The 21,644-nt window shown below is 37.2% G+C and overlaps 1 protein-coding gene across 2 annotated transcripts in view; it reads right to left on the reverse strand.

The window, feature by feature from the left end:
* SLIT2 (slit guidance ligand 2) overlaps positions 1-21,644 on the reverse strand; it is a 375,237-nt gene that overhangs the window by 31,955 nt on the left and 321,638 nt on the right. For both annotated transcript variants that reach the window (XM_008017787.3, XM_008017785.3), the window contains 3 exons: positions 21,466-21,590; positions 21,237-21,334; positions 19,861-20,000 (listed from right to left, as the gene is read on the reverse strand). In XM_008017787.3, the coding sequence (XP_008015978.3) occupies positions 19,861-20,000; positions 21,237-21,334; positions 21,466-21,590 (363 nt within the window). The remainder of the gene's footprint in view (positions 1-19,860; positions 20,001-21,236; positions 21,335-21,465; positions 21,591-21,644) is intronic.

Consider the following 21,644-nt stretch of genomic DNA (forward strand, 5'->3'; position numbering starts at 1 on the left):
TCCATGAAAGTCACCTAACTCATGAAATAGAACTTCTATCAACAAATGAGAGCTGAAGGCATAACCACGCAGATTCTAGGTACTCTTTGTTGAATCACATGACTGATAATTTCTTTAGAAAATTTCTTCTGATACCAATAACATGGTTATTATTTCAGATACATTAGACCAAATGTAATTTTCATTTAGAAGACTTTCCCAATTACTGTGAAAGTATTAAGGTGACTGGAAAGGTATTCAAATACATAATATATATTAACTTATATAATACATTTTAAGTTATTTTTATCTTTTCTACTTTACTTCTACTTTCGAATTGTTTTCTATGCAATAAATAGACAAATAAAGTGACACATCTATAGGCAGCTGTTCATTTCCAGGAAACTACTAAAACTGTCATTTGTAACAGCATCGGTAAAAATTTCAGGAGTGTGAACTTTGTAACAGCACCCCTTTGTTACAAGGTGATCCTTTTAAAGTGATACTCAGCTAGTTGGTAGAAATCATTGCTTGACAACTAAATGTGGCATATTATTTAGACTTCAAGGGTCTTTTCCCAGGATGTAAATTAATAAATGTATTCATCTAGTTATTACATCAATCTGGTGCAGGATATTAGTTTTTATCTGTCTCTTAAAAAGAACTAATTGCACGGTAAGTCTCATATATTGCTTCTATAAGTTTTCAGGGATCTGAAAGATTTTTAGCAACATGCATGATGAATGATTTTTAAACAGGTTTATTTAAAGGCTTGCGATTTCAATTAGTATTACTCTAAGTTGGATATCTTGATGAAATGCATTCATCATATTTTATCAGCCTACTATGATGAAATCACTTTCAGTTTCTAACCAAATCTATCTGATGGAGATATAGGCTGTTTATAGTAGTATCTATCTAAGACAGTTTGTAAAAACTGATGGAAAGAAGGACCATTTGAGATAAATAATAAATGTAATTTTATGTACTTTTTACTTTATGCCTAAATAAGACAGTGTTTTAAAATTATAATAAAGGGACATGTTTTATTCCTTATTTACTCTGATACAATCCAACCCAATCCATCCAATCTAAGTCACAGTCCATAAGGATTTACTACATGATGTTGTGCTAGAGGCCAGGGCTATAAGGATGAATGTAATGGGCTCTGCTCCTAATCAGTTCTCAGTCTACCAGCAGAGAAAGTCTTGAGCTAGGGAAAGAACAGAGAAAATGAATTTCATCTCTAAAAAAATAAAACTGAGAGTTGACCCTTGTCTACAAAGAATTACTCCATAGACTTGATAATGGAAAGGAGTGAACAAGGACAAAGTTCCAAGAAACTGTTAGCTAACCAGATTGTTAAATCTCTAATCAACAGCTTTAGACTAAGCATGCCAACTTGAACATAAAAAACTACATCAATATCAAGTATTCTTTATCTCTATAAGAGTAGCAAAATAGCAATAATCATTATTGAGATTGTATATGAGACTTCTTTGTGACCATTACCTAGCTATACACCTGACTTTAGTAAGATAAGTTGATGACTTCAAAAATGATTTGATTTTCGGCCAGGTGCAGTGGCTCACGCCTGTAATCCCAGCACTTAGGAGGCTGAGGCAGGTGGATTGCCTGAGGTCAGGAGTTCGAGACCAGCCTGGCCAACATAGGGAAACCCCGTCTCTACTAAAAATAGAAAAATTAGCCAGGTGTGGTGATGGGCGCCAGTAATCCCAGCTACTAGGGAGGCTGAGGCAGGAGAATCGCTTTAACCTGGGAGATGGAGGTTGCAGTGAGCCAAGATTGTGCCATTGCACTCCAGCCTAGGCAACAAGAGCAATCAAAAAAAAAAAAAAAAAAAAAAAGGTTTGATTTTCTTTACTTTACTATCACCAAAACTTATAATGCTAACAAATATTACAAAAACATTTTCTGCATCCAATTACTGCCTAACTTGCTTTAAAGACCAATCTTCCACCCTACATTCATGTCACCTGGGTCTATTTACTATTTCCTGAATTTATTTTAACTCCATGCCTGGGCTAATGGTTTCTCCTTTTGCTTTAATAACATCCTTTCACAATTCTGTTGTCATTTTTCTCATCCATTATATGTCCCCTTCTTTACGGAATCATGCCAGATCTTTTCAACTATTTCTTCTCTATCTCTAATTTTATATCGTGTTTGACTGTGCCTGGCTTATGGCATATACATGGTATACATTTGTTTATGTACTTAATGAGCATTTATATGGTTCTTACTACTGTATGCCAGACAGTTTTAAACACTGTATAAATATGCAGTCACTTAATATTCATTATAAGCATATAAGGTAAGGTTTTAGGGTTGCACTGTTATGTATGCATTTTATATTACTGGTGTTTATCTGATTCTCTTTCCTTGACTGTAAAATCACTAAGAGTAGAACTCTTACCACATTTGCTTTTGTTTTTTTTCCCACAGTGTGGTATGCTGACATACTCAAATAATAGTTATTAAAAGGAAGAATCATGCTTTAAGGCAAGAGCTCTATTTTGTTGACCTGTAATCAACTCGGGTTTCATTCTAGCCTTTAGAGATTAGTGTAATTTTTTGCTTAATTACTCACTCGTGAATAGTAATAACATAGCTTATGCTATTCTCTTTAAACATTGCTGTGAATTTTCCCTGACTAAATGTTAACATGAATGTATTCATTGGACTGTTTCTTTAATTTTCCTTAATTATATTGGATTCTGCTACACTTGAGGGAAGGACAGCTTTCAAAAGAGTGCAACAGTGGTGAGATTCAGGAGCTCAATATAAGAAGGGAAACTTAGCAAGCTCCTTAGACAAATACTGGACTGCATATCTCCTTCTCAACCAGTAAGAGGAAATTGGACAGCTAAAAGCTGCACTGGTTTTCCAGGAAGAATAGAGATAAAATGACTAACATTAGTCAGCTAATGTATTTTTAGTTACCAATATTGAAAAGTTCTCCCAAAACTCATAGTATTGTGAGGACATGATGCCATTTTTACCTGGTTTTTATTTTTCTGTAAGTTTAGTCAGAGCTAGTACTGAGTTAGTGGAAAAATAATAAAAAAATAGGGCAATTGAGTTTGCTTTTGTGATGGCTCAGGGCCTGAGATAATATTGTCAATGGCTGCCTCCCTTCCAGAGATGATAAAGTGTGAGGTGACAGAGAGGAAAACTGGAAATATTCTTTATTTGACTATACAGAGTTAGTGTTGTAATTGATTACCCCATAAGCAGGTCTTAATATGTTTAAACTGACATCAAGAAAGGTAAATCTATCCATTGGCGTGGTTTGGGGCAATGTGGTTGAATATAGGTTAAATGTTGGTGCCCATGAGCCTCTCAAGAGATAGGAGCCTAGGCAAGCCTTGACTCCATGATCTGGCTTCAACCCATTCCTCTAAATCCCAGGAAATCCTATTTCTTTATTTTCAGCCATGGACCCTTAAAACTTCCCAATAGGGTGGAACACAATCATTGCCTGGCATTTGTGATTTCACTTTTGATCAGATGAACAAATTAATTTTCCTTATGATTCTAGTTTTCATTTCTTGTTGGTAAGAGGTGAAAACATTCTGAATGTATGTATATATGTTGGTTGTGTATGTTTTGGAGAGAAAACAAAGAGTAGTCAGTCAGGGGGTCTATGGTTACCTCTTCAGGATAAGAGAGGTTAATAAATGATCTACTATTACTAGTAATAAATATTGCTGGTAACCAATATCTGCGAATGCCAGAACTTTCTTAAGAAAAAGTGCCACATGTTGTAAACAGAGGAATTTTTTTGATACAGAGGTTTTTTTTTGTTTGTTTTTTTGTTTTTTTGTTTTTGGAGATGGAGTCTTGCTCTGACACCAAGGCTGGAGTGCAGTGGCGTGATCTTGGCTCACTGTAACCTCCGTCTCCCAGGCTAAAGCGATTCTCCTGCCTCAGCCTCCTGAGTAGCTGGGATTATAGGCATGTGCCACCATGCCCAGCTAATTTTTGTATTTTAAGTAGAGACGGGGTTTCACCACGTTGGGCAGGCTGGTCTCGGACTCTTGACCTCAAGTGATCATCCCACCTTGGCCTCCCAAAGGGCTGCGATGACAGGTATAGAGTTTTGTCTGTTTCTTAGGTCACCTCTTCCTGATTTTGCCTGTCAGTTATACATGGGACACAGCAGGACAAGAAATGACCAAGTTCTACAGTAACACTATTACAATTTGTGAAAGAGCATGTCAAAAGTGATACCCACTCTTGTAAATGGGAATGATTTTTCAGACTCACTCTTGAAGAGGAGGTAAGATGCTACTTACTGAATGTCTGTGAATGTATTTCTTCTGAAAAATTGCATGGAGTGGTAATGTATCCATTCACCCTGGCTTGCACGACTCCTGGTTTACACCTGTTGTCCCAAGGTAATTGTCAATAGTGTGCCTGGGCACTCACATAATTACCCTGATTTGGATGAGAAATGTTATGGGTCACCTTCTAGATGGAAGAGTAAAAGCTGGATCATCAGAATTGATAATACTCTGCAGTAAAGAGTGAATCAGCATAAAGAGATCTCAGGGAGTAACTGTCCTTATTGGGGAAAATGACATTTGGGTAGTTGTATTACTGTCTGGGATGGCCTACAATTGTATGCAATATGTGGGAGTCGACTGGTTGCAGAACTATTTTATTGTTCTCGGCCTCAGTTCTTCATCTGTAAACTGAGGCTCTGGAATTAAAGATGTGTAAGGTCAACTGTGGCTCTGAAAAAATCCCTTTTTTTAAATAAAAAGGAAAATGCTTCTGAAGATATGGATAATGCAGACAGCAAGTTACCAGAGGGAGTATCACGCTTAGCTGTACAAAGCAACATTATTGCATTCAGCGGTAAAAATAAAGTGCCAGCATGTGTTCAGAGACCCCTGTGGTACCGATATTGTGAGTATTATTGCATTGAGTAGGAAACCTCAATGCACATTGATGGTTTTTATGAGAAATAATACCTGGAGCTTGGCCTTACCTTCTGCTTCATTTTAGATCTATGAACCTAACTGTTCTGTTGTTTTTTGTTTTTTTTTTTGAGACAGAGTCTCACTTTGTCACCCAGGCTGGAGTGCAGTGGCACAATCTTGGCTCACTGCAACCTCCGCCTTCTGGGTTCAAGTGATTCTCCTGTCTCAGCCTCCCCAGCTGGGACTACAGGCACACAACACCATGCCCAGCTAAATTTTGTACTTTTAGTAGAGATGGGGTTTCACCATGTTGTCCAGGATGGTGTCATCTCTTGACCTCGTGATCCACCCGCCTCGGCCTCCCAAACTCTTGGGATTACAGGTGTGAGCCACTGTGCTCGGCCTGAACCTGTTTTTAACGCTCATTCCTTGTTCAACACAAAGGGGCCCTTCCTATTACCTTCATTTTTACTTCCTTCCTAGTATCTTAAGTTACCTTTTCATTTAAATTTGTTACCATACTAACTGAAATAGTTTTAGAACTATTCTACAAAGTTCTTCCCTGATACTTATAGAATGATCTGCCTATAGCTTTTTCAAATAATTAAAACAGCAAATCAGATTTTTAACATCACCATATATTTTGAGTCCCAACTATGTATGGGGACCTGTATCAATGCTAGAAGTATAACGATAAACAACAAACTACTCCTATTTCCATGGAGTTTACGTATGAGAGGAAGGGGAGAAAGATGTTAATTCAGTAATTTCCCAAGTACAATAGTCCCCCTTTATCTGCAGCTTTGTTTTCTGTGGCTTCAGTTCCCCACTGTTAACAGTGGCCAAAACGTATTAAATGGAAAATCCCAGAAATAAACCATTCGTAAGTCTTGAACTGCATGCCATTCTGAGTAGCTTGGTGAAATCTTGTTCCATTCTGCTCCATCACACCCGGCACGTAAATCATCTCTATTCAGGGTATCTGGCGGGAGAAGCCTCCTGCCCATCGGTCACTTATGAGCCGTCTCAGTTATCAAATCGACTGTTGTGGTATCACAGCCCCCTGTTCAAGGAAACCTTATTTTACTTAATAATGGCCCCAAAGTGCAAGAGTAGTGATGTCGGTAATTTGGACAAGCCCAAGAGAAACTGTCAAGTGCCTCCGCTAAGTGAAAAGGTGAAAGTTCTTAATAAGGAAAGAAAGAAAAACTGTACGCTGAGGTTGCTAAGATCTACAGTAAAAAGGAATCTCCTATCTCTGCAAAGTTGTGAACAAGGAAAAAAGAAATTCAAACTAGTTTTGCTGTCATACCTCACAGTGGAAAAGTTGCAGCCAGCATGCATGCAAAGGGCTTACTTGGGATGAAGAAGGATTCAGCGTGTGGGTTGAAAGACATGAACAGAAACATGTTCTGATGGATAGCAACTAGCTTCAGTACTATTTGTGGTTTCAGGCATCTACTGAGGGTCTTGGAATGTATCACCCGCAGATAACGAGGGGACTATTATATATGTAAAATTGCCTCTGTGCTGAATGCTAAGCAGGAACATTTTATGGGGCTCTAGAAAGGGACTGTTTGCTCTGAAGAAGGACAGGAGAGGTTCTTCTGAAGAGGTGAGACTCAGAGGCAAGGGTGAAGTGGAGAATGAAGAGCTCCGACAGAGGCTTCTGCAGGAGGCAGCATGAAGAACAGGAGCCCTGAGAGATGGGAGTGAGCCTGGGAAAACACGGTGCCAGAGGAGCCCCAGAGGCTGGCTGGGTCACAGGGTTGAAGGTCTTCATTCTATGAATAATGGGCTGCCACTGAAAGGTTTTCAGTAGGGGCATGGCCAGATGACACGTGCACTTTGAAAAGAGCACTCTGGCTGGGTGTGGTGGCTCACGCCTGTAATGCCAGTACTTTGGGAGGCAGAGGCGAGCGGGTCACCTGAGGTCAGGTGTTTGAGACCAGTCTGGCCAACACGGTGAAACCCCGTCTCTACTAAAAATACAAACATTAGCCGGGTGTGGTGGTGGGTGCCTGTAGTCCCAGCTATTCGGGAGGCTGAGACAGGAGAATCACTTGAACCTGGGAGGCGGAGGTTGCAGTGAGCAGAGATCGTGACACTGCACTACTCTAGCCTGGGCAACGAAGAGCGAAATTCTGTCTTTAAAAAAGAAAGAAAGAAAGAAAAGAGCACTTTGTCTCCATGGGAGGACGGCAGATTGCATAAGTGGGGATACACATGAGAGGTGACTGCTTATGCACGGTAGGGGTGGGGTGGAGGTATACATGGCCCAAAGCAGTGTTTACGAAGCAAAACAGATGAGACTTTTTGATGGACTAGATAAGCATGGGGGAAAGAGAGAGAGGGAGTTGTCTAGGATGTCTATGATTCAGGTATGTATATTGGGAATTACCTTTTGGTGACATGAAGAACAGTGGAGGAAGAACAGGTTTTCTGGTGCAAACACAGAGTTTAAAATACAGTGAGGTGGTGTTGAGGATTCAATTGTGCCCCTCAAAGCAAAAAAAAAAAAAAAAAAAAAAAAAAACAACAAAAAACTGGTGTGTTTGAGACCTCTGGTACCTCAGACTGTGACCTTATTTTGAGATAGAGTTTTCACTGAGGAGAGCAAGTTAAAGTCATTAGGGTAGGCCCTAATCCAATATGGCTGGTGTTATCAAAAAGGGAAACCTGGATACCAGGAAAGACAGGCATAGAGGAAGACGATATGAAAAACAGGGAGAAGCCAACTAGACAGGCCTGGAGAGACATTTCCCTCACAATCCTCTGCAGGAATCAACACCATGGACACCTTGATTCCAGACCTCTAGCCTCCAGAACTGTAAGACAATAAAACTCTGTTGTTTAAGCCTCCAGTTTGCAGTAATTTGTTATGGCAGCCCTAGCAAAACAATACAGGTAGTAAATTCCAAATCACTGGAAGTTTATGGTGGGGAATAAAACTTTCAACTTACGCCACTATTTCTTCCTTTTTTTTTTCTTTCATTTTTATGTCTCTTTCATTTTATTTCATGTAGCTGTCTTCTCCTTTGTCTCAAGTTTTCTTTTAGTACTATGAGCTTCTCCAATAGTCAGTCTGTAATAAGTGGTGCACAAAGGAAAGGGAATGGCCCATGACAAGGCTCCCTGTGCTTCAAGAGAGTCAAGACGTAAGCGGAGCACAGTAGTGTAGATTAGCTCTACATGTGCTGCTGTGGCCAGAAGTCTCCCTGCAAAGCACTGTGAGTTGTGCTTGACTTGGACCAATCATCACTTACTCCTCTGTTGGAGGGGAGCTGGTGTTAGCAGTTAGGGCTTGCAGGACAGGCTATCCAAACAATAACAACAATTCTTCTCTTCAAGGTCTTAGAGATGGCAAAGGCAAGAGAATCATAGACTACTGTGTCTTGCAGAAGAGAAAGTGAGTTGAATGCCTGTGCCATCAGTTTTTATGGTAAGTTTGCAGATGTGCTTGAACTTTGAATGACAGCTGCAATTATTAACTACTTGTGTGTGTGTGTGTATATATATACATACACATATACAGATATACACATATATAATATATATACTATCATTAAATATAAAAATAATCCTGAAAGTGTTTTATTACTTTATATTATATTGGCCAGGCATGGTGGCTCATGCCTGTAATCCTAGCACTTTGGGAGGCCAAGGTGGGTGGATCACCTGAGGTCAACATGGTAAAACCCTGTCTCTACTAAAAATACAAAAAATAGCTGGGCATGGTGGTGCACATCTGTAATTCCAGTTACTTGGGAGGCTGAGGCAACAGAATCGCTTGAACCTGAGAGGCGGAGGTTGCAGTGAGCTGAGATCATGCCACTGTACTCCAGTCTGGGCCAGACACTGTCTCAAATATATATATATCTCAAATATAATATATATCATATAATATTTGAGATATATAATATATATTGTAATATATATTATATATATCATATATATACATTAGCTGGGCATGGTGGTGGGCACCCATAATCCCAGCTGCTGGGGAGGCTGAGGCAGGAGAATCGCTTCAACCCGGGTTGTGGGGAGGGTGTGGAGGTTGTAGTGAGCCGAGCTCATGCCACTTCACTCCAGCCTGGGCAAAGGAGTGGAACTCGTCTCAAAAAAAAAAAAAAAAAAAAAAATATATATATATATATAATGTCAAAACATCAAAGCTCATCATAAGTGGAGGATATTTGAGTTGATTTACATTTCCTGCACATCCTGTCAGATTTCTTAAATGTACTTTTTCTTTAAAATATACTGCTTTAACTCATTAAGCATTGTTGAAATTTCTTAACTATAGTAACTTTTTGACAAATGAATGAATAATGAAGATAGTATATGGTCCATGAGAGTTAACATTAAATGTTTCCTGAAATGAATAAGAATAATTTAAAAATAAATTTACTTATAATAGAATTAGTTTACATGTACTCTCTCAGAGTCAGGTTTTTTATTTCACCAACAAAAGCTGCTTTAGTGTAATTTTCATTATACATCTTGGGAGACATTTTTTGTGCTAGATCTAGCAAATGATTGAAGGATGAGTATGACAAAGCTTTACCCTGGAGAAGTTACTATACAGAGAATTCAGAGAAATAAGATCAACATCTAATTTTCTACTGTCTGTTAAGTTCCCTTAATGATTGACATACGGGTAGCATCCCGGCCTAGAAACTGGGCTAAATAAAATTATTTTTAATTATTATTAAAAACTATATTATACAGTTCTGAAATACATTATTACCCCTGAAGAGATCTGTTCTCTTTGCTAAATAAGCCGTGTTAATTACAGAGAGGAAAGTTTTGAAGAATTGTTGGCTGGGCTGTTTTTTCTTTTCCCAGATGGAGTCTTGCTCTGTTGCCCAGTCTAAAGCGCAGTGGTCAATCTCAGCTCACTGTAACCTCTGCCTCCTGGGTTCCAGTAATTCTCCTGCCTCAGCCTCTTGAGTAGCCGGGATTACAGGTGTGGACCACCATGCCCAGCTGATTTTTTTTTTTTTTTTTTTTTTTTTTTTTTGTATTTTTAGTAGAGACGAGATTTCACCACCTTGGCCAGGCTGGTCTCGAACTCCTGACCTCGTGATCCGCCTGCCTCGGCCGCCCAACGTGCCAGGGTTATAGGCGTGAGCCACTGTGCCCTGTCTTGGCTGGACTATTAATTGCTTTCTACCTACCAAGAAATCTGGGCAATGGGATATCTCATCTAGGCTTATTTAGTCCTCAAAGCCTGCTTATCAAAAAGGTGGAAGCCTGCTTATCAAAAAGGTGGATCATTTTGTCCCCAGATTAAGATTTCTGAAATTTTCTGACTCAAATCACTGTTAAAAATATTTGTTAAAAATATTAATTTGTTTTACACTAAATGGATGTTGAGTATCTCTATTTAATTTTCCCCAAAGTTAGCTTTTTAAATTCAAGTTGGGCATGTCTACAACAAAATAATTTTAGATAGCAGTACATGGTGTTGCTGGCACACATAACTCTTGCTACTGTTGCTACCTTCTGCTAATGTAACTAGATTAGCTGCTTCTCTCTTTGAAATAGATAAAAATCTGAGTCCATGCTGGATATCATAGATGTACGAAAGAGGTGGTAAGGGTACTGGAGCTGATATTGCAGTCCATTTTTATTCCTATTGTAACTTGTAATAAACTTTTTTTTAAGAAGAAATAATTATTAATATTGATAATAATGAAGGAGAAATTTAGGATGGCAATCTGGATAACTGGACCAGAATTCTAGTGTTGCATGTAATCAGTCAAACTCAAGAAACATTTTAATAAATGTACTAATTTTATTCTCTTTGAATTAACTCAGCAAGGGAAGATCTCAAAATAAGCAACCGAGACTCCGTCTCAAAAAAAAAAAAAAAGCAACCTAATAGATAAAAAAAATACGATTTAATTTCTTAAAAGTATGCGACTTGAGGGCATGTGATACCTTTATATTTATATTTTTGTATCTCTCCATTCCCATTGCATTCACTAGTAAATTGTCTGGCACAAACTAGGTGCTGGATAAAAAAACAGGAAAGATAGCACTTATTTGATTGCTTCTGGCAGGTAAATGCTTTTTAAATGTTAACGGAGACCCACATCACATAAAGAACAATGTAAGGAAGCAAAGAGAGAATTAAAAAACTGGTAGCAGGTTTGTGTTCTGAGATGCTAGCCCGAGGTGTGCCCTTGCAGGCTGGATGAGATGGGTAATCTGTTCACTTCCAGATATCCCTACTGCATTTTTATGCCGAACAGTTACCATTCCAATAAAGGATGGAGACTCTGAGCTCCATTATCAAGAAATTGCACTTGTCAGCACTTAAGTGGCACATTTGAGGAAGGTTAAGATGAATGGACCTGAATGTTTATCATTACCAAATTTTGTAAATTCGATCCAATTCTGATTTTAAAAAGTATACATTTCCCATTTGTTCTTTATTTATAGAAACAGAAACATTCTCTCTCCTCCTACAGACCATGCAGTGTGGCAGAGAGATTGATGATCTATAGCACAGGATAGATATAGCTGATGAGACTATGGGAGTCATCTCAGGGCAGCTTCATTAAACTGGACCTGAAAGAAAAGTATATATGTTTTCTCCTCTTTTGCTAAACCAGACCAGCCCTATTTGTTACATTCTCAAGGTTATAATCCCAGGCACCACAGCACAATAACACAGGCAGATGCCCAGTAAGATGCATTAGCCATTAACAGATGTGATCTTTGTGTGCAATAGGTGTAAAATGGGACACGTACATCATCGGAGCACTGCCATAGAGAAACCTCGTGAGATAAAAGTTTATCAGAATTCAAAATAGGAAGGTTCAAGAAAATATGCTATAAACGTAGGTATTTAGACGTTTCAAAGAAGGGAAATCAGTTTTCGGTTCCTATTTTTGTTTTCTAAGTGGTATGAAATGAGTTGCTTGAGTCTGTCAGAGAGCTTGGTCAGTGTCCATATTCAGAAGGAGTGTTTTTCTTTACCTACAAACTAGTAAAGTAGCTATATTATATTATTAATGTTCTTGGGATATGAGAATTGATGGTTGTATACTGAGAAATATTTGACCTGATCTGACCTTGTGGTAAAGAAGCAAAGCCAAAGAGTTTGCTCAGTAGATAAGGGTAACATTTTATGGATTTCTGTATCACTTTCAATATTTAACATGGTGTCCTGCATAAGATGTTTTCTCAATAAGCATCTGGCATATTTTTAAATGGGAAAAAAAGAAAAAAAACTTACCTCTCCAAATAAACAAACACAAAATGAAGTGTTTTTCAGCATTTCCTTATTGGAACACTGAGGCTAAATAATATAGCCAATTCCAGCAACTACTGAAACTTCAGAAAATATTTAACTAAGTTTTCAAAATATTTTCAAACTTCATATTTCAAAATATTTCAAAATATTTAACTCAATTCAAATTAGATTGAACAAGACTTGGTTAGACTAAATTGTTGTTCTGGGCTCAGTGGGCACTGCCTATTAACTAAAGAGAAAACAAGATCTTTAAAACTTTTTTTGAGATGGAAGTGCATTTAAGAAAGTTTTGAAATGTTGGAGGATGAATACAAACCACATAATATCACTAGGCTGCCAAAGTATTCTCTCTAGTAAAAACAGACGGCAACTTACATTTCCCTTATTTGAGGTCACAAGCATGTCAGCATCTATAATGACCTTGATATAAAGACCTTACACATCTCGAAGCAGAATTAAAAACAGAAGTCATTGTTACTAAGAGATCACGAAAATCTAAAAATATACACAAAAAGCTACAAATCCAGCTCAGCCAAATCCAAGAGCTCTTCAGCATTGTGTATTTCCTTATGTTTCAAAGTAGTGTATGGGGGCAAAGAGGACCAAAGACCTATCCCTAAATAAAATCTTTCTATATGAAGTGAGTGTACAAAGTAAAATTAAAAACAATAATAATAAAGACAGACAATTCTAAACAATATGGGGAGAGAAATTTCCATTCTATACATAATTTACCTTATATAATTTTCTTTATAAAAAATTAGAATAAAGAATTCTCATAAGAATTCTTCTGCCATGGGGAATGGCATCAACTATATCTGAACCATGTTACCGTAGTGACGATGGTTGGAATTAAATGATGCAAAATTTAAACCTGTCTTACAGGGCAGCCTTCAATATTTCTGGAGTATAGACATTTACCCATTCAAAGTGTTTTCCGATACATGGTTACATGTTATTCTCAAATGTCTATGTGAATGATACGACAGATATCATTGTTCCTGTTTCACAGAAGAAAAATAAAAGACTGGGAGGTATCCCAGAGTTTATAAATATTCGTGCCGGGATGGGAAACCTGAACTTTTCCCCTTACCTACACAATCTAACCACCTGCCTTATGGGATAAAAGGTAGCCTAGTTCTCGGGGAGAATTTATTCATTAATTGTACAGGCATTCATTCGGTGCTTTTTTCATGTCTAGATAAAATAGACGGCTTGGCTGCACTTGAATTTTGTGGGTACAGCTTTCCTTACATAAGGACAATTGTGCATAGCGAGCCGAAGAGACAGCAGGAGAGCAGAAGGAAAGCTTGTTTGGCATAAACCATGAATGAGAAATAAGCTATTGTGAGACAGAAAAGAAGCCGTGCCTGAAGAAGGCAGCAAGGCAGAAGGGACAGGCTCCAGCAGAGGCCCCCACCCCAAAGTGCATGCTTTGGGGCCAATGAGACACGGGTTTGCATCTGGGCCTCCACTTACAAGGTGCATATCCTTGAACAAGTGGTTTATCGTTGTTTCATAGAAGTTTTTGCCCACCTTTGTGTTGTTCACATAAACTACAGAGTTCTTTTAAATTAACAATGCATCGACTAATGACGTACATTCTTCTTAAGAAAATTCCCCCTGGTGCTAGAAAAAATGGAAATTCTATTCCAATTAAGTTTTGAATTAAAAATACAGAGAATGATTTGACTGCTTTTAAAAGCAAATTCAGTCAGCAGCAAATTCTTGGAAAATAAAAGGGAGCTTTTATAAACATAAGCATGAAATTTAGTCAACACATGAAACCACATGGTGATTTAAAACACTCGTACTGCCAAGATTGTTTCTAAGAGTATACACAACAATTTAAGGACATATTCCTGTGATGGAATAATTGCTATTATGTTTCTGAGATAGACTCAGCCCTTAGACATCCCTGACCCAGGCAATCAATTGCTTAGTACTTGTAAAGAGAAAAGATGCCATTTGACCCAGAAAGGTATTAGATGCCTTAGTCCCCAGAGAATAGCACATGTTATATTGTTACATTCTAAAATATGAAACCATTTTCTTTTCATGTTTTTCAACTTAACTCTGCACACTGTAAGAGTAAGTCAGCAAACACAGTAAATCATCCAAGCAATGCAACAGAGGAAATGAAACCCATAGCAAGAGAAGACAGAAAGACCTGCTATATGACAACCTCTTTCTTTTTTTTTTTGTTTTTGTTTTTTGTTGTTGAGAGCAAGTCTCACTCTGTTGCCCAGGCTGGAGTGCACTTGCATAATCTCGGCTCACTGCAACCTCTGCCTCCTAGGTTCAAGTGATTCTCCTGCCTCAGCCTCCTAAGTGGCTGGGACTACAAGTGTGTGCCACAATGTCCTGCTCATTTTTGTATTTTTAGTAGAGACGGGTTTCACCATGTTGCCCAGGCCGGTCTCAAACTCCTGGGCTCAAAGGATCCACCTGCCTTGGCCTCCCAAAATGCTGGGATTACAGGGGTGAGCCACCATGCCCAGTCTATAATAACTTCTTTATTATCCTCATAATCCAACTGCAAATGCTTCAGATACAATTGGAACTATCAAGACAAGCACACATTGTGTTCCTTTTAGGACGCTGTGCTTGCATTTAGTACTTGAAGACTTTTGGTAAGCTGAATAATTAACAATCCAATGTAATTAGTTAAAACTCTGAGTCTTTAAGATAAAATGTCATAAATATTCCATGATGATTTCCCAGACACGATTATACTCTAATAATTCTACGACTTACTTTTATGGGCCCCGATGTATTTGGGGAGCCGGGTGGATCATATTGATGTCAATGATTAAATATGGCTTTTTTTATGCTTAAACATACTGCCTAGTAGTCATGGCATCCTGTAAGTCAACTTCTTAGACTTTATAATATTTATTTCCTAAAGTGTTTCAATAAATGTATACACCTTCAAATGTTTTTCATGTTTCATGTTACTAAAGAGATCTGCTTAAAGTTATGGGAACAGTCTTTCTTTCTTAAACATTTTTCTATCTGCAGCCTTATCTACAGAACTAAATAACCTCCGTGTTTCATTCTAAAAGTAATACATGTTTGTGACATATTTAAAAAGTGGAAGCATACAGACAAGTAGAAAATTTAAAAAATTTATATTCGTCCCTTATTCTAGCCACCCCTTCTTCCCACTCAAAAAGTTTCTATTCGTTGTCTTCTAACAATAGATAAATTGCATATCAGAGGCCCATTTTATAGTGTTTGGCATAGTGAGGCATAGATTAAAGATCTGAATGACTGATTTGACATATTGTTTTCAGATTTTATATTTTGTCAACATTCCTTTTTACCATGTACACACAGTGAAATCTACGTAACTTTACAAGAAAGAGGGAGACTAAAATGAAAATCGTAATAGACTTAAAAGGCAACTAACCTTTTTCCACCTCATTCAGATTAGCAGCTGGCAGCGACAAAGACAGAAGAGACAAAAGACTTTTTACATTGCAATACAACAGCAGAGCACAGGAAGCCAATGCGCAGCGTTCACAACAGAGAAGCAGGGGTGGGCGAGCGAGCTGAAGCAAGGCTTGGATTTCTTACCTACAGCCGGGCCACACGCACAAACATGGAGAAAATGAGGCAAAAGGTAAATGCTATCACAGGGAGCTAGAGGTCTGCGTCTAAACCAGGTGACGAAACAACCAGCACCTTTACTGTTTAAGATGGACACCGAATGGCTTGTGCATGGGCGTCAGAGATTCGGAAAACAAAGAGAAAATGGGTACACAATGGAAAATTTAAAGTGGTCTGAATATTTTCCACAAAATGTGTTCTAAGGCTTTACATGCCCAATGTGCATGGAGATGTTCATTTTATGGAATTTAAGTAATCCCATTAAGTGAAAGGAGGGCTTAAAATGTGATCAACTGTGTCATACTTGTATGTGGTCCTGTAAGAATAAGAATTAATTAAGACACACAGTCTTGATATAGCGGATCCAGGGTTCTGACTGTTGGGAAATACACAAAGGCACATTTTTGAATTAAACACCTAAGGTAACACTACAGCCTAAAAAAAGGGTCCATTTTTCTAAAAAACAGGGGTGCCATATTTATAGTTTTTATTTTTATAGGTGTTAGGTTTATGTAATTTCAGGAATTCCTTGGACATTTAGCTCCAAGAAATGTCTTGTCTTTAGAAAGAAGATGATCATGATTTTTTAAAAATAACCACACAAAAAATCAAAACCAAGAAAATCTCTCAAGCTACAATTAAAACCTTAGATTTAATTTTAAAATTGTTTGTTTTACAATTCTGAAGTCCTACTGTCTTAATAGTATAGGGATGTTAATTTAGATTCATAGGGAATTCAACTTTTCAAAGGTTAATCTTACCTAAAATACACTAGTAATCGGCAGTCATGCATTACACAACTGGAAGCACAGATGATGAACTGGAGTATATGGAGAATGGTTTTGGTGACTAGGGTGGTGAAGTTACAGCAAGATTTAGATAATAGAAAAACAGTATTTGTCCTTACAGTTTATGCTGTCAATCCCTGGAGCAGGAAAGAGCAGAGAATTTTCTCCTCTAACAAATCAGTAACTACTCACTGTGCTATTTTGGTCACACAGGGCTTAAATAAAGTTTAATACATTCCCCATAGGTGGCTCATTTTATTTTAAATATTTCTAGTCATGTTTTGTAGTCTGTTCATCACAACTTCTCTGTCAGATTGCTCACAGATCTCTGAATTTGTTTCCATTGACATTATGTCCGTTCTGACTCTTGATATAGGTGTCAAATACAAAAACTGTCACCATAATAATTTACAAGCTTTTTTTCTGTATGGCATTATTTGTTCCCATGAAACAGAGTTCACTTCTCATTGTATGCCTTTGGGATATAGAGCACAAAATTTTCAAAGGAAAAATGAACTTGTTACTAGGATGATTTTTAAACACTGACATTATTATGTTCCCTGAGCATAGCAGTGCTTCTGCTCCCAGATCTCATGCTCATTAATCAGATTCCAAACTCAAATTTAAAACCATATAATCACATTATAAGAAAATTCCTCCTTAACTGCAGACTTGGATGAAGCAGGATATAAAACTCTAGAGCTTCATTCCTACTTCCCATAATTAAAGGTCACTTATGTGTCAATGATTTCAAAATCTGCAGATGGTTGTTTGAAATTTTGTAAATGAGCTCATTTCACGTGTGCACAAAAATACTACAATTAATAGATGAGTTATACATTTGCCCCATTTAGATATCTTCTCTCATGCCAAATTGTCAAACCCTTCATGGCCCACAAGACCAACTCCGAAGATAAAATGGTCGTATCTTCATGTTTTGTATGCCATGTACTTTCTGTTTAGTATTTTTGTTGATCCTTTGCCCAAATTAAGGCAAACTGACATTTGCAATAGTTACAAGTAAAAAGACTAAAACAGTCCCAGTTCTTGTGGAGAGCCAAATGGCTCCTGACAGATACTCATGGCAAGTTCCCAGATGACAGCTTTTATAGATGTCACATTTTGGCTGAAGAATGGTTTGGCTAAGCTTTAGGTATTTATGATATGTTTCAAAGAAAGAGATCTGACATAGTTGGGGAAGTGAGGCTTCATAACACTTCTCCAAGGAAACTGCTCTGAACTGACCCTTAGAATAGGAGAAAACGTGTGTTCAAGAGGAGCAGGTGTAGAGAGGGAGCTGGGGAAATGAAGGGTGAGCAGCTAAGACAAAGACTCAAAAGAAATGGATAAGAATAAGGAATAGCAAATCAAAAGCCAAAGCAGGAGGACTCCTCCAAACCAACTCAAAAGAGTCCTCAACCACCTTCTAGAAATTTTATTGTCAAAAAGACATATAAGAACCTGATTGCAGTTGTGCTCCACAGCCTACGTTTTCATCAGGATATATATATATATATATATATATATATATATATATATATATATATATTCCTGGTTCTGTGCTTAGGAAGGTATTGGTTAGGCAAAGTTTGCTTGAAATGCTTGGGTCCAATTTGTCTGGTGGAGGGAGAGTGGGTTGGTCTAAGGAGGCCGCCAAAATTAACTGGGTTCTTAAGCCCTTTCTATAATGATCAGGAAAATGATGGAAAAAGAGAATTACTCCATCCTAAGAAGGTACCAGGTAGCAGATTTTAGTGCAAACATTGGGCTTCTTGGACAAGTCTAAATCAGCCCATCCAATGAAGTTAAATTCTCAGGGCAGCTCAAAGGGCTCCAGAATTTGTGGTCACAGGCTAATGTCAAGTTTCTGAAGTGTGATAATATTGGTAATATTAGTGTGAAAGTCCAAGCTACATAGCATCTACATTATTTCTAGATACTCTAGAAAGGTGCATGTAAAATATCAAATAATGCTAAGATTCCACCCACTAAGCAGACTAAGGTCTGTAGATATTTCCTATAAGACTTGGTAATATAGCATGTTCAAATTTCTACTGGAAACTTAGTATGCTATTACTGCTTTACATGATATCGGGTGCTTTATTGGTGCCAAAAAAATAAAAATTAAAAATAAGACCCTAGAAAAAGCAGCCTTCAGAGTCACTCAAACAGATTTGGGTTGCCAAAACAGAGCCTCATTATTCTACCTAGTATTTTCCCATCAAGAAAGGTACCTAGTAAAATTCAGTTTGGGTACTCCATAAAAGCTTCCATTTTAATCATTTTCCAAACCATCCCTGGGAAAATTTAATCATACAGATGTATGCTCATCTTTCATGTTGTGAGATGTTAACTCCAGTCACCTGCATTGTAATTTCATCCTTTGATTTTCTCACTAGGTATTAAATTATATGAAAATAGATATAATTAATGAAATGCACCCAGAAAATGAAAATAGCAACTTTAAGTAGAGCGACCAAAATTACTTCTCCATTTTTTTTCTTACAAATAAAATGTACAATATTCTTGTTTTTCCTTTGTCAATGTTAAGCGATTTATTAAAGGAAAAGGGGCATATCTATGAAGTTTCTAATTCAGAGCCACAAAAAAAAAATTAAAAAAAAATCATTTCTGACAAAATAGACAAGTCATAAGCTTGATGTTGACTTTAGAGCAAATTGGTTTGAATAGGGAAGAAGTTTAGCAATTAATAGTCTAATGAGATGTGTCATCCAAATAAACAAAAGTGTTAGAAAAAAGGTGATAGTCTCATAAGACTATCCAAAGTGCTCAGTATCTTCCTGACTTTTAATTTGAGGGACATGGGTTACTAGAGGCAAACACTCACTAGCAAAGACGTTAAGTATGAAGATGAATGATCCCAAATGCTTAATTATGTTTTGGCTATTAAATAAACGTCCTGTTTTCACACAGGTACTGGGGGTTGGTTTGCACAGGGAAAATGGTTTGTACAAAAATGCCATTTAATTGTGGGACTAAAAGCTTTAGGACAATAGCTTCTTTTATTACTGGATAGCATGGCTTTATAATAGATGCATGTGTTTGAACAGAGATTCCTGGGTCTTTTATTTGGTTAGCTGAAACTATCTTTAAGTCCTTACGTTATTTACATTGCATCTGATTTTCAAGACACCTACCATTTATCAAATAATAAAATGATTTACTAAACATATATAACATAGTTCCAATGATGCTTTCAAACAGATATACTGATTGAAGGCAAAATATTTCCTGTTCTTTGTACCTGTATACTCAGGTGGGCAAAGGCATGTGTAGTTATTAATGCCATCGACACATGTAGAATTATTTTCACAGTCATTATCTTCACAATCATCAACGTTGACTTCACAGTTTTCTCCTTCAAATCCATCAGCACAAATACACCTGAATGCCAGAGGAAGAAAAAGCAAAAAACATCTTTTTGCCGCATTTTCAAGTCATGTGGTCTAAATATTGAAAAAAGCATAATTACACTAATCAACCATAGAGCTTTTAACTACCAGAAATGGATTTTTTAAAATGCTTTTAAATGACATGTTGTAAACGTCAATTTAAGGTAATATCCACCCAAGCAGAAACCATTCAAAAAATAAAATTTATGCTGGTTGCAAGAAGGCAAATGGTTCCATGGTCTTGAAAGTCAATAAATTCACTGTATTTGCAGGTCTAAAACACAAGCAGCTTTATTCCACAGCCCTAGATATCTTAATCTTGAGTTGTGCTCTAATAAAATAATTCAGACTTCTTTGCTCATAAATGAAGAGGAACTAGTTCTGATTTTTAAAATTACAACATCTACTAACATACATATAATGTCCTTGATGTTTTGAAACAAAAATGAATCCAAAAATAAAATTTTTGTCTTCCTTGCAATTACAAAATGTGAATGTTCCTCTTTGTCTTAATAAATGCAATCCTTCCTCTGGCATAAAACAATCTTGAGTACGTATTGAATAATATTTGAATAAGAGACAACTTCATAACAGAATGCAGAAGTCTATTTCTTCTAAAAAGTGAAATTCTAACAAGTTTTAGTAGTATATTAGCATTCTTATGTAATATTATTATTGTCATTTAATAAAGAGCTCCAGTTCATAATTCATGAAGTACATCTGAAATAATTGTACCATATGATTAAAAAACTCCAGATTAAAATCATTCACAGCAAGTCTGTCTACTTATATTGTATCTCGGAAATAAATCATTAATTTTCTGTTTCAGTGGGACCTATATCTTATCATTACACACTCTGTTAAAGCAATAAGCAAAACAACAGATGAATATATGACTAGCAGTAGCGGACTAGTTGGCTATTAATTAGTATAATGGAGCCAATATTAATACTTTGTCTTGCCCTAATCTGACCTGATTAACCATAAGGTGCATGTGTGTATGTTTGTAAATTAGTTTTGGTTTTGTGGCATCCTGAGCTGATAATACTATAGTGTCTCCATTTAGTTTTTATATTGCAACATCTTCCAGAGGGACCCACACATAGTACCCTTTCTCCGGCATTCTTTGAAAAATACTGCTCTTTGATTTGAAAAGGAAAATGCATGTTGGCTTAGTGATCCTTCCTCCAATACTTCAGACACAGATGATCACAGACTAATAACCTACCAGAATCCATCTTCTTCTCCTTCTTTTAGGTGGCAAGTTCCTCCATGTTTACATGGGTTACTGATGCAGGCATGAATTGGGACATCACAGTCTTGCCCCTGGAGAAGAAGGGGCAAGTAAAGTCAACTAAAGCAGTTCTCGGCACATAGAGAAAGCACAGTAGAATAATAAAGGCACAGCAAGAAAAAGTATGTTCTCCAACTGTGACTCTTAAAGTGCTTTTACTTACCTTGAAACCATATGGACAGGTGCATCGGTAAAAGTCAACTGGATCACTATTACATGTGCCATCATTTTTACATGGATTTGATAGGCAGGGGTTACATTTAGCTAGAATATTGACATCCACAGGACCTGAAAATTAATTGAAATATATGAGCAACTGATGCTCTTCCAGTTTACTTATAA

The sequence above is a fragment of the Chlorocebus sabaeus genome, chromosome 27 (genome assembly GCF_047675955.1).
Source record: "Chlorocebus sabaeus isolate Y175 chromosome 27, mChlSab1.0.hap1, whole genome shotgun sequence".
Taxonomy (NCBI): Eukaryota; Metazoa; Chordata; class Mammalia; order Primates; family Cercopithecidae; genus Chlorocebus; species Chlorocebus sabaeus.